This window comes from Nuphar pumila, chromosome 13, assembly GCF_984573655.1.
Source record: "Nuphar pumila chromosome 13, dmNupPumi1.hap1.1, whole genome shotgun sequence".
In the NCBI taxonomy this organism is placed as follows: Eukaryota; Viridiplantae; Streptophyta; class Magnoliopsida; order Nymphaeales; family Nymphaeaceae; genus Nuphar; species Nuphar pumila.
The window spans coordinates 1227484-1240977 of NC_143261.1; the positions used below are offsets into that span (position 1 = coordinate 1227484).

The 13494-nt window shown below is 39.7% G+C and overlaps 1 protein-coding gene across 1 annotated transcript; it reads right to left on the reverse strand.

The window, feature by feature from the left end:
- Window positions 1–2616: 2616 nt before the first annotated feature.
- Window positions 2617–11721, reverse strand: LOC149817449 (clathrin interactor EPSIN 2-like). Its single transcript, XM_089984567.1, has 14 exons — window positions 11409–11721; window positions 10079–10204; window positions 9923–9974; window positions 9616–9695; window positions 9445–9523; window positions 9265–9348; window positions 8974–9119; window positions 8510–8869; window positions 8142–8183; window positions 7934–8026; window positions 7677–7807; window positions 5835–6028; window positions 4196–4985; window positions 2617–3285 (listed from the first exon to the last, which is right to left on the reverse strand). Exons 2-14 carry the CDS (start codon window positions 10111–10113, stop codon window positions 2816–2818), a joined length of 2556 nt encoding a protein of 851 aa, XP_089840693.1. The 5' UTR covers window positions 10114–10204; window positions 11409–11721; the 3' UTR covers window positions 2617–2815.
- Window positions 11722–13494: the final 1773 nt, after the last annotated feature.

The window sequence follows — 13494 nt, forward strand, 5'->3', positions numbered from 1 at the left end:
CCCCTGTATGCTTATCTGCCTGAAAAGGGAGCAGGCCCTTCTCTTGCTATCAAAGGAAACAGGGAGGGACATGGCCCCTCCACTGCGAAAAGAGGAAGCGGGGAGAGGGGTGGGCTCAGTTGCCAGGCCGAGCCCAACCTCGACCGAGAGGGAGGTGGGCTTGACTACCTGGTCGAGCCCGACCCCATCAGAACAGAGAGAGAGAGAGAGAGAGAGAGAGAGAGAGAGAGAGAGAGAGAGAGAGAGAGAGAGAGAGAGAGAGAGAGAGAGAGATAAGGGAGAAGACGTACCTGGGGGAGGAGGTCGTCGGTGTCGACAGACAAGCAAGAGGGAAGGAGAGAGGAGGCGAGAGAAAGGTCGGATGACCAACGAGGTGGTGCCGGCGAAGCTACCAAAGAGGGAGGTGATCGTTGAAAGAGGGAGAAGGGAGGGCGAGAGAAAGGGCGGGGGTGTGCAATAAATGAAACAGAAAGAGAAAAGAAAGAGGGCTTGCATTAGGGTTTTACGAGAAATTTAGTGACGGATTAACGACGACAAAATTCTGTCGCAAACGTCATCGCAAATTTACGACGGAGTAGCGACGTAAAAATGGTATCGCTCATCTGTTGCGAAGTTGCGACGAAGTATGAGACAAAATTTTTTCGTCTCAAATTTGCGACGACGTTTGCAATGAAATTTTTTCGTCGCTAATTCCGCAACTAATTCCAATTTTAAGGACAGATAGTTTTCTCTCGCTAATCCGTCTCAACTTTGCGACGGATTATTTTCGTCTCAAATTTCTTTTGCTAAATAACGTTTTTCTTCTAGTGAGCCTTCTACTTCTACATCCACTTCTTGGATTGCCTCTTTTGAGAACATATCTGGAAAGTAATTCTTTGACCTCTCCTTGATGTCATCTTTGTCTGTTATTTCTGTTCCATCTTCCCTGATGAGGATTGAGATGCTTTTTCTCATAATGTTTTTGTTCACCTGTGCATGAAAAAAGACTGTATTCATGTCTTCTTCTTTGAGCCATTTATATCTTGAATTTTGTCACCACATTTCCTCTTCCATCTGGGCAAGGATCTGTAACTCATCCCGAAACTGTAGTTCCTTGGATACTGAGTCCCCTACCCCTCCTTGATCTCACTGGCATCTCTCCAACTCCTTTTCAATTGCTTTAATTTTGTCTGGTAACCAATGTTCGCTTTATGCCAACACTTGAGCCCCTTCTTGACTGCCTCTAGCTTGGCCACTAGTTTGAACATGGGACTGCTGTTAACACTAGTACCCCAGTTGTTTTGCACCATCACCCTTCCTTCATAGTCTAAAATATGAAGAATTTAAATGGGATACCACTGTGGCTTTGGAAGCACTAATTAAGAGTAAGGCATTGCGGTCTGGAATAGTACGGGGAGAACTCGAATCATAGTATTCCTCAACCCAAAATTTATTCACCGAAGCTCTATCTAACCTTTCTGCCCGAAAGTTGTTTACTCGTTGGCCATTATGCTAAGTAAAAACTGTCCCCATGTGTTTTTGCCTCTTAAAGCTCACACTGACTGATCATGTCATTAAACTGAGAGGAGTGCTGGTGACCTAAATGGGACCCTTGTCTTTCACGAAAAAATCTGGTCGTGTTCCAATATCCAAGTACTACACAAGTTACCTCTTTAAGATGTACTAACATGTTCCACAATCTTATCTTATGACATGCTTCATTTTGGCAATACACACCCTGATTGTTACAATCATTGTTTCATTGCCTTGATCTGCCAAAACTGAAACAATTTGATCAGTGGCTACCATCACCTCTACAGCCACTGATTGTGGGTTCCACATACAAATAATACGGCTGTTAACTGCCACCTCAAAATTAGCAAAAAAAGTTCCCAATTGGAAAATTCCCTCTACAGTGAGGACAGAGCATCGATCACAATTCTAGTCTCAAGCATGAATAGAATATCCACCTTATGTTCTCTCATCCCACTTGGATGGGCGGGGGTACGGCAAAGCAAATTCTATTTGGAGACTTGTGCCACAAAGAATCCCACTTCTGCTGTTTGTCAAGAATTCCCGAAGTCATGGATAAAACTAGGCCACCCTATAAACGTGTTAGACGCTTCATCAAAAAAAAAAAAATGTGTTAATTGTATTTCCTGAAACTGTGGGGCTCTGTAGAACCACTAACCCCTTCGAACCGTGCGTTGGACCACAAAAAGGGTCGCCCACAAGAGCCACAAGTTGAATCCGGTCAAAAGGCTAATCAAACTAAGACTGATTTTTGGCCCCTTTTTTCCATGCATTTTCCCAATTCGAAATTCATTAAAAAAAATCCTTCAAATAGACAAACAAGAACATAAGGCTGTTTTCTCTGTCCACCATTATCAAGCATAAACCAATCAAATTTTTATTTTCTTATTTCTTTTATTGGGCATCCTATATATATATATATATATCATAGAAGACAAAGCTCAGATAAGTAATACACTCAGCAATGACTCCCTAGCATCTAAAAGCACCTTCCCCACAACAAAAGAACAAACTAAAAGAAGATAAACAAGAAAAAAAGACACCACAATGCAAAGAAAAGGAAGATGCAGGAGACAGTCTCAGGCTGAACATATACCAAGCTCATGACAAGAATGGTTGATTGAAACAAAAAACACGGCCAACAGCAATGTATTAAAAAATTACACATACCACCACAGCAATCAGACTAGAAAGGTGTGCGACCACCAATTTTATCATGTTCCATGTGCCAAAACTAACATCTGCATTGAGCTTGTTCCCACCATTCTTTCTCGCTCTCCCTTCTTTTCATTATGAAAGAACTTTACCTATAGCCACCATATGGATTCTGAGGGTTATAACCACCCATCCCCATCATCGGATTGTAACCTGCCATGCCCGGAGCAGAGGGTGGCATTCCAACACCAGGTCGAACCTGTGCCCCTGCGCCCATGCCCATTCCTGGGACCATACCCATGCTCGGGGTCATGCCCATGGGTTGATTCATGCCAGGACCATAAGCACCCATTCCAACACCACTTCCCATTCCCATTCCTGCACCCATGCCCATGCCCATGCCCATGCCCATGACCATGCCCATGCCTGCGCCCATAATGGGGTTTGGAGGAGCCAAACCTGTTGCACCAGCCCGACCAATTCCTGATCCAGCTCCCATTGCCTTACCCATAGCAACAGTGGAAGGTGCAGCAGCGGTTTTCTCTTTCTCTTTTCTCTTATCCATCCGATTAATGGAATCAAAGTCGATACCAATGTCAGACAAGGGATTGATTTTTGCTGAAAGGACACCAAGCATAAGGTGTAATGTAAGTGCATGTATATTATTTGAACATAAAAGACAAAAACAGAGAGATGAAAAAGAAAAAGAGGCATCTGCAATTTGCAGAGCTTCACTTATGATTTTAGGAGAATATGTGATCATAACCCCATATTTTGAAATTTACTAGTCCACACATACACACACGTTAGTGCTGTATTATCGAATAGCCTCCATTAGTTTTCACATTTTTCTAATGTTTAGTGGATCAAAGACCTTTTTCTTCAATAAGAAAAGCTAAATGGATATGATATACATGGCTTGTTTACTAGAAAACATGTTTGGATTGTGCAATTGCAATGTGTAAATTGACAGTCCATAACGCACCAGAATTTTGCGATTGAAAAAAAAAACGTGATGTAAAAAAACAACTCGAGGCAAAGTGCATTTTCTGCTATAAAAATATGCCAAATGAATCTGTTGGGTTAGATCAAACAAACAAATGTCACGACCATGGCTTATTTCTAGATAGTACAGTACTAGGGACATGAATATATATAGATCAAAGCTCAACTTAGTATAGAACTGTCAATTATCATACTCAACCAAGAAAAAAATTTAGTTCAACAGGTAAGTTGAGAATTTAGACAATAATATATGTTGAAATAGGAACATATTTGAAATTGGCAAAATGAGACATGGTTCAGTTTTAATTAATGTGATACAGGAAATTTTGTTACTATTGAGCAGTAAGTGGGACTGGTATAGAGAAGACCATGTTTTTTTCAATTGATGACTCGTTGAGTTGGTGACATAAGGTTAATTGAGCCATTTTAAGAAGTTCAGTGTTGCTGTAACTTTTTATGTGTTGAAGTATGAGGTCACAGAGTTGTATTAAAAAAAATGAAAGTGAAAAAAAGATATACTCACATCCAGATATATTAAGATTAACTAGACCACGACTGAGTGTATCTGCCCAAACTGCCGACTTGGGTTCAAATTTATCCTTCTGAGTCTGGGATTTAGAATTCATATCTGTTGGACCAGCTGTTTGTGAGGTTGGTGTGACCCTTGATGCTGACTGTGGAAGAAGATTTGCCAGGACATCACTACTTTGCTGTGGCTGCAAATACTGCTGGGGTTGGGGCTGTGCCTGTGTCTGGGGCTGGGGCTGCAGATATGGATGTGATTGCTGCAGTTGTTGCTGTGGTGGTAGCTGTAAAGGTGGCTGCAAGGATGGCTGTGATGGTATCTGTGACTGTGGCTGCAACTGCAAATATGGTTGTGGTGGTTGCTGCAGCTGTGACTGTGGCTGCAGATACGGCTGCGATGGTTGCTGTAGCAGTGATAGTGGCTGTAGATATGGTTGTGGTGGCTGCTGTGGCAGCAATTGTGATTGCAGATATTGCTGTGGCTGCGATTGTGATTGCAGATATTGCTGTGGAGGTGGTTGTGTTGGCTGCTCAGTGGGTGGGAATTCTGGGATTGCTTGAGGTTGAACAGTGTTCGGAGTGTAAGTAAGGGATTGAAACGACTCTCCAAAACCAAAATCAGAGATGTTTTCCACCCTAGCTGCAGGAGGATGGACAGACTCTGCACCTTCACTTGTAATGGTAGCTGAAAAGGAAGCTGTAGGTGCAGAACTCTGTGCCTGAGAGCTGACAGTCTCTTGAGAAGATATAACGTTGAAAGGAGAATCCCCAAATAGATCCTCGCTGGGCTGTTTAGACCATTCAGCAATAGATGACCAGTCAAATAAAGGCGTACAAAGTCTAAATACAAAATACTGCATGTACAAGTGAAATATAGATAGCACAATCAAAATCTGGAAAAGAACAACCTAACCCAGGTGGTTTTAACATAAGCACGACCCAATGGTCTCTGATAAATAAGCTCCAGACCTCCAATGAAATTTGACACGGGCTGAACATGAAATAGGGAGTCATTGCATTGCCACATAACTTGTTCACAGTGAAAGCAGTGCCACATTGTAGTAACTTAGGTCATAAATACCTAATTGCAACACCAGAGTAGGGATCACGACACCTCGACAAATGGAACGTATTTTGCATATTTTCTCTTTTGTTTATTAAGGTTTCACAATATCACCTTGGTAGAGAGAAAAAAAAGTCTCACTGAGAAATTTGACAAGGCTTAACAAGTTGCACCAAGCCTAACTCGAACAAAGATGCATAACCTATTTCTCCAATACTTTTTATCTGCATCGACTCTAGGACTTTGGCAGTACTCAGCCCTTTTTAGGAACGAACCCATTACAGCCTCAAATGCAAGCCTTGACCAATGCCATGTGATTGACAATGAAGATCAAATTGTCAAAAGAGCACAAACACCCAAAAGAGGTGATAGATCCTTTTTAATAAGCTATGAGCTTTGAAAGGAATTCAACAACACTACCTCCAGGCATGCACTCTGAGATATTTCACATTGGAAGAACAGATGTCATTATTATCTAAGTCAAGCTTCCGCTGTCTCAAAAACTTTAATTCAAGCTTCCTACCATCACACAAATAAAATTAGCCAAAAAACACAAAGAAACAACCAACCATACCTGATTCAATGCAGTGGGTGCAGATGATGAAGCCACAAAACTTGTCCCAAAACCAGGATCTGCAAATGCATCAGCACCAGAAGTTGCAGCAGTAGAGGAAGCTACTGGAGTAATTGCCAATGAATTTGGTGAAGATGGATCCATCAGTGAACCCAAAAGATCCATTTCTGCACTTGCAGCAGAAGTGGGAGCAGCTGTAAAAATGAAGCACAAATGAGTTTGCAAACCCAGGAGCTTTTGGTCAACAAATACCACTGCTTGCATCAAAATAAGAGGAAAAGCTGTATGTTGGATTACAAATGATCATAATCAAGTATAACATGATGTCATCATTAAAGAAAAAGTTCATTTCCACTAATTCTAAGTGAATGTCATTTTACTTCCAAGTTGATGATCCATGTAATTTTTGAGTCTTTTGAAGAGAGAGAAGCTGCTGTTCTAATGACCCAGTCAATAATTATAAGCCCATCATCAAAGACCACGTAATGCAAAGGTTTCTTATGCTGACATAGGAATATGTTCAATCAAGCAGGGTAGGTAGCCTAGGTGTCATTATGTTATGATTAACTAGACATGGCCTGTGTGCCAACCCAAAGGCCCTCCAAGAAAATGCTTTGACAATAGTCAGCTCAGTCACATTACTTGAAATGTTCCATGAGGAGAACTTCAGAAGGGACCATTCATGAGAGACTAGAAATCACCAAGAGCAGGTAAACTGCACACATGCATATGCACACGTGTTCCAATTGGAGAACTGGGTCAAAATATAAAGATAAAAAGTAGAAGGTATAAGATATTCATAGAAATACAAATGCATATAAAATATAATAAATCTACATGTCACAACAAAAAGAAGCATTCAGCACCAGCACTCAGAAGTACAAGCATCTATACGGGTATACAGGACATTTTGAAGCATTCATGCTAGATAAGTCCAGAAGGGCTTATTGAATCCACGTAAACAGCACTCTGCCAGTCTGGTATCCAAACCAATCTCAATCAGTTCACATCCCTCTGCCAAAACATCCTCAGAATTATACAGTCCCCATCATGTACAATATCATGAGAAATCTAACAACTGAAATTGAAGTAATCTGAACTTGAAGTGACAAAGCAAGTCAAATGAAAATTACAAAAACAAGATGGAGAAAAACAAAAGATAAAGGACAGAGTCGACAGACCAGGAGAAAAAAAAGATGTCACAGGCACGTTCGCTTGGCTCTACCACTTTAGACTTTAGAGTCCATTTCTCAATGACAAATAGAATTATATGAATCAGAATCACTTGGGACAGATGACAGAATGATTCTCATGGCAAATGAGAAATTACAAAGGAAAAGAGGAATGGACTCTCATGCCTCATTTTCTCATGTTTTAGACACAAAATAATGGAGCGATATGAGAAGATTCTCTCGTTTGTGCGAGAGAATGATCCTCATGGGGGCTAAACAAACACACCCTACATGTAAACTCATAAACAAGTGACTGGAGCTAGCGAAAACGTGTGGCCCCAAGCTAACCCACAAAAGAAACCAAAACAGAATTACTTTTCCACTTGGTTTAAAACTTTAAATTCAGTCACCTTCAGCAAAATCACTTCATTAATTAAATTGATAAAAGATTTAGTTGTTGGTCTAACAAACATTTACCGTAAACTTTCTTTGCAGTCATTGATTTGAACTTCACCATGATACATCATTAAAATTAAAGAGAAAACTGCAATAAGTTAGCAACTTGTGCTTAAACCAAGAATGCAAATCCACATGGAGATGCAGTTGAAATCATGACACATAAGGAAATCCTGATTAACTCCCAATAAAAGAACTACACTCAATTGCTGACCTGCTACAGAGCCGCGAGGATCAAACTCAGCGACTTCCTTGTTCACAGGAGCAGCAGCAGTGCTCTGATTTTGATCTGCATTTCCAAGCTGAGATGCTTTATGCACAGAACCTCCTACACTTCCTTCATCCCTTTAGACAAATAAATACACAAATAGAACACTGTTAAATAATTTCTCACATGCATCGGGTGCTTCAAAAAGATGTAAACAAATTCCAGAAAGTTTCAAAAAGGACGTATATAATAACCACACAAACCTTTCATCATGGGTACCGCTTTGAGCATCAGCAACAGCTTCCTCATATGTTGGAGGTGCACTATGTTGTGAAGAAAGCTTGCGCTCCAATCGCCTGATAAAGACAAGGAAAAACATATAAAATGTCATATAAGTTTGGATATAAGCTCATCAACAGATGAAAGATAAGAGAAGCAAGAAATCAGGTTTCAGCTCTTCCCCTAAACCACCTTTCATCCTGAGAATAGTCATCACCCCGTTCCCCTCCACTTCTGCACCAAAAGCCATGCATCGTGATAAACACCTTAAACATCAAATTGCTCAAGAAGAAAAAATAATTAAGACAAAAAAGCCCTCTGGCCACCATTAAAACACATGTACAAGGAAAAAAATTAAGACTTAAAAGGCCTCCAAACACAGCCAATGCATATATATATGAGGAGTTAGAGCACCACCCAGAACGGTGCAACATGATTTACAATCAGAAAGAAAATGAAGTTGCAGATAGACAGAAGTTGAACACAGCCTAAAACTACATACTGGTCAGACCTCTCAACAAAGCATGTCAGAAGTTATCCCAAGACAAATGGACATATACCTAGAAGAATAACGGTCATCCTCATCATGAGAATGGTTCTTTTCACCATCGACACTTCTATTTCTTGATCCATACTGATAATCATCATTGCTCCGGCCTCTATAATCATCGTCTCTATAGCCATCTCTGTTGTAGCGTTCAACAGAGTCTCGACCATATCGATCCCCATCTCGAGAATAAGAGTCACCACCTCTTCCATAGCGGTCTTCATCCCTGTAACTGTCCCTCCCATATGCATTCCGGTCTTCATCTCTGCTTCCATAGCGGCTTTCATATCTATCATCATCAGAACGGTCACCATAACCCCCTCCAGTACTTGAATAAGAACTGGACTTGTGTATTCCACCACCTGTAAGGAACCTACAGGAAGACAATGGCAATTACCAAAGAACCTCTAAGGTTGTCACGTCTAACAGGAATTAGTACATGTGAAAATTTCTGCTTATTGCTTAGTGTAAACTCACTTGTCCCGGTTAGCATGAGCCTTCTGCCTAACTTCTTGTATCCTTTCCTTATCATTCACAAGGGCAACAAGACTCTGTGATTTCTTTCTGACACTGCTTCCCTGGTCTTTTCCACCAGAATCAATATACTGAAAATCGGACAAAGTCTGCAACATGGTAAAGAACACTATTTGAGATCAGCCATAACAAATGTTAAAAGAAACCATCATTCGAGCTCCATTCATAACCACCATGCTTTGCAGAAACCTAAATTTGGGCATTGTTATTGAATAATAATAAGTAAACAAATACCGATATTTGGTAGGCATGCTCTCGTATCTCATCTATAACTCGTTCTGATCCATGTGCCACCAGATATTCAAGAACAGTCAATCCCTGCAACTCAGTAGAAATAATATCCACTCAGTGAATGGACAAGAGCATAAAGCACATATTTGATCATATGGTCCACTTCAAACAATTACACCATACCTTGTAGACATGCCGCCAGTTCTTCCCCGTGTCGTTCACTCTCTTCCAGAGAACAGACATGATCATCTGATACTCATGGCTGTAAAGTGTAAAGTGCAAAAAAAATAAATTTAACGACCACGGCAGACCAAGAAAGTGCTCAGACACGAGATGGACAGTAAAAAAACTCACAAGTTCCTGGTAGCCTGTGCTATATCTGCCAAATGTGATCCATGAGGACCCCAAGGCTCATTGCTAGTTGCATCAAGAACCTGCCATAAAAAGAAAAAGGCTAAAAGGGCTCGTTCCACTTGCATACAGCACAAAGTTTGACAATGCAAGCAGACAAAGTGCTGGTCAACATGCAAGAACTCCAGCCATTACAAACTTATGCAGTGCCAGTCATCCAGGAGGCACAATAAAAATGCTACATAAAATTAATGGAAAAAAACAATCACACAAACAGTGAATTGGATGGCAAATGAAATTAATTACGCACTTTCTGCTCAATTCCAGGGACTTTCAAGACCTTTTTGTTAACCTCTCTCTTACTGCAAGACAGAAAAACAGGGTAATAATTATGTATTCATGACACCTAATTAGCTCATTTCTTCAGTAGCAGACAAAGAAAACATATTAAAAAGTAATCACTTACAGGTCCCTAACGGTTTGATCAAAGGCCTTTTTCATTTTCCTTGAAGATTCACTACAATAGTATTCTTCGAGTGCAAACCCCTCAAAATCAACTGATATGTCTCAACAAAAGCTCAAGTGGGCATACCTATTAAATAAAAACCACAAAGCATGGTTAAATACACGACATTTCTGGATGAAAACTTTACAGTCTATCTTACAAAGGCAAACACATTAGAGAAAATAACAGATGGAGAAGGTTATCAACATGAGTTCCTCTCAGAAACAGTTTAAGGACAAACACATCAAACCTAATCCTATGCAACCTTCCAGGAAAAAAGAAAAGACCAAAAGGGAGCTCTACACAGTGAATAACCATGCAACTTTGCACATTGAATAAAGTCAATATCACAATCTCAACGTCAGGAACCTAACAACCCTTAAAGAGATCGAATGAGCCAAAACTTGATTAGCCCACATAATTCAACCCCAAGATCACAATATCGTCGTTCATAAAACCAGCTCCACTTCAGTTCATTGGCCAACCAAGATCGTTGGTTTTGGTGAACTCCAATTCTAAGTGCCCAAGATCAGAATTCCTTGCAGAACATCGTAAATGTACCATAAATAATCAAAGAACCCAAATGATGTCAACAGACACCAGAAGAGTGCTTCAATCGTCAAATAGATGTAGGAAAATTAACACCAATTCAAGCATGAGAATCCATCTACAACTGTAAACATCGGATCCGGAACTTGGCAATTGAGTACCATCTTCTTCCGCGGGAAAAAAAATGAGAACCATTTCGTACCAAATTCAGATGGCGATTCTCCTACATCGATTGATCGATATAAATACCATCAAAACGAATTCAAAACTTCCAGATCGAGCAACAACCATCGGATTACAGGATCCCCGAAGCAAAGATTTCGATGCGCAGATGCACAAACAATTCCAACATCCAAAATCACCAAACATCTTCTGGCAAATGCTCTTACAATTACCATCCCACGAAGTCAAACAGAGAACTTTTGCCCCCACAACCCCTTTTTCTCACATGATATGAAACCACCATCTACGGAAAAGATCGCCAACAATGTGAAAACCAGCTGACGATAAGCAAACTACCCACCGACATTCCCCAACGTTAAATAAAACGTGAAAAAAGAAGAAAAAAAAAACACCCTCACCTCAATCGAAAATCAACAAAATAAGGAATTAAACCCCATAAGAACGGACAACCGAGATCAAGAAAAATATTTCCTCATAACAAGACCCACATTCAGAATCCTTCGAAACAAAAAAGAAAAAGCACGATACAAATCAGGATATCAAGAAATAAAATCCTTACCTGGAAGGACTGCCAAAGGCAATACCAGAGAGAGAGAGAGAGATCTAAGAAGGAATATCTGTGGCTTCCCTTAATTTCTTTTTCTTCTCTCTCCCCTTTTTGGGTCTCTCTCTCTCTCTTCCTTTTGTATTTTTATCCTCCTTCGTTGCCTTTAAACTTGTGGGACGAATTTCTCTGGTGTCCTGAGGGTCTTTCAAGCCGTGGATCACGAGACTCCCAAAACCCACCAAATGGTATGCGGACAACCCCTGAATCCTTCCTTCTCTCTACCTCAATTTGGGGAATTCAATTCCCTCTCTTCCTCTTTGTTGCAATTTGAAGGAAAGAAAAAAAAAATGCGTATACAAAAAGATTTGGTTTGGACAAGCAATTTATTAAGGCCTTTTAGCTGTTCGCCCTGCTTTTAACGTGTACAGCCCATCTTATTTATTTATTTACTATTATTTTCTATAATTGTTGAGGTTTTTCTGGCCTAAATAAAATTAGATGGACCATGCTTGAAAACTTTAAACTAAAAATAAAGGATTGTCGTGCGCTTTTTTTAAGCAAAAGAAAAACAAAAGTAACAAACGACCCTCAATTTCATGCGATTAACAAAAACACCACATTATTTTCTCACTTTTTTTTTTTTTTGACGATGAGAAACCCAAGCCGAAGCTAAGAAAACCCCGGTTGAAGCCCCACGACCACCGTGCCTTAAGTTGTCCACTTCTGACCAGTGTGAACTGTGATTTTTATAGATTTTTTTTTTGTGTGTAATAAGTCATTAGAATGTGAGAACTATTGTGTGAACTATGATTTTTTATAATTTTTTTTTGTTCTTTTCTCTTAAATATAATCATACGGATGTGATGGTGCCTTGTGAGGATAAGCTCTTGAATCATCATATTATAATGTATAAACAAATTTTTTTAATGCTTTAAACTTAATGACTCATAATCTACATAAATACTCAAGCATCCAAAAATTATATATATATTTTTTTATAAAAAAATACCCCATCCAACAGTTGATTGCTAGTAAGTTCACCATGCCTTATATAGTTGAATTTGCTAAAAAAAATGTTGGACATAATCAGTTTACATGTAATTTGAATCCAACATGTTAAGTAAAATTCGAACCTACATTCGGATATGTTCAATTGGATTATTTTCATATTAGGATCAAAATTTTAAGTTGGATATGAAATTGAATCGAACAAAAAATGACACGGACATCATTTTTTTTGCTTATGACAAAAAGGACATATTTCTTGATTAATACATTGTTAATTTAAACAAATTAAAATGACTGCAATTTCCCTTGTTGGTTTAGAGTCTTTAGTCTAAGGATGACAGTGGACTGGGGGTAAATGGGGCCTCACTCTGCCTCGTCCCATTGGACCGGGGATGGAGGTTAAAATCAAAACCTGTGCGAGGATAGAAGCATCAATAGACTTACTCTTTCTCCCATCCTCTTTCGTTCTCATTTCATGTTAAAGAAATTATTATTAAACTCTTTTATATATATATATATATATATATTCTTAACCCTAACATTCAAATTTTCTTCTTCTTCTTCTTTTAATGAGCCGCATGAGCTCCTATTTCTCTCTTCTTCTTCTTTTAATTATGGAAGGCGGCAACGACAAAAAGGATCAAGAAAACAAAATCCTGATCTACCTCACCCCGTTTGGATCAGAAGGATACGAACATAAGATGAAAGTTAAATTCAAAATCCGTGCAGAAACAAATGCGAGAAGGGAAGGCAAAACGGAGTTAGGGGTGAAGTACTTGTCTCCTGCCTCCGCCTCCGCCTCCGCCTCCGCCTCCGCCTCCGTCCACTGTCATTCCTACTTTAGAGTTGAAAGTGTGCATTTTATTTTATTTTATTTATTTTAAAAGAGGAAGATGCACTTTAAGTTTTGCTTCCCAGGGGCATGACTTGTGACATTGTGTGAAAGTCAAAGCTCACATTGTGTCGTCTTTCAACTGTCGTTTTTCTGAGTTTCTGGTGTGAATCTTCCCATCCCTGAAAATGGGCATTTTAATCATCACATCTACAAATACGGAGGCGGTGGGTGTCCGAGATAACAATTACCAGCGGC

Bases quoted from the DNA above. Each gene is read 5' to 3' on its own strand.
- LOC149817449 (XM_089984567.1), bottom strand. From the start codon at position 10,113: ATGAAAAAGGCCTTTGATCAAACCGTTAGGGACCT. The intron at 9,349-9,444 runs GTATGGTGTAAT...ACTGAGTTGCAG, and splicing joins ACTGGCGGCATGTCTACAAG to GGATTGACTGTTCTTGAATA. The intron at 9,120-9,264 runs GTATTTGTTTAC...ACCATGTTGCAG, and splicing joins AGCATGCCTACCAAATATCG to ACTTTGTCCGATTTTCAGTA.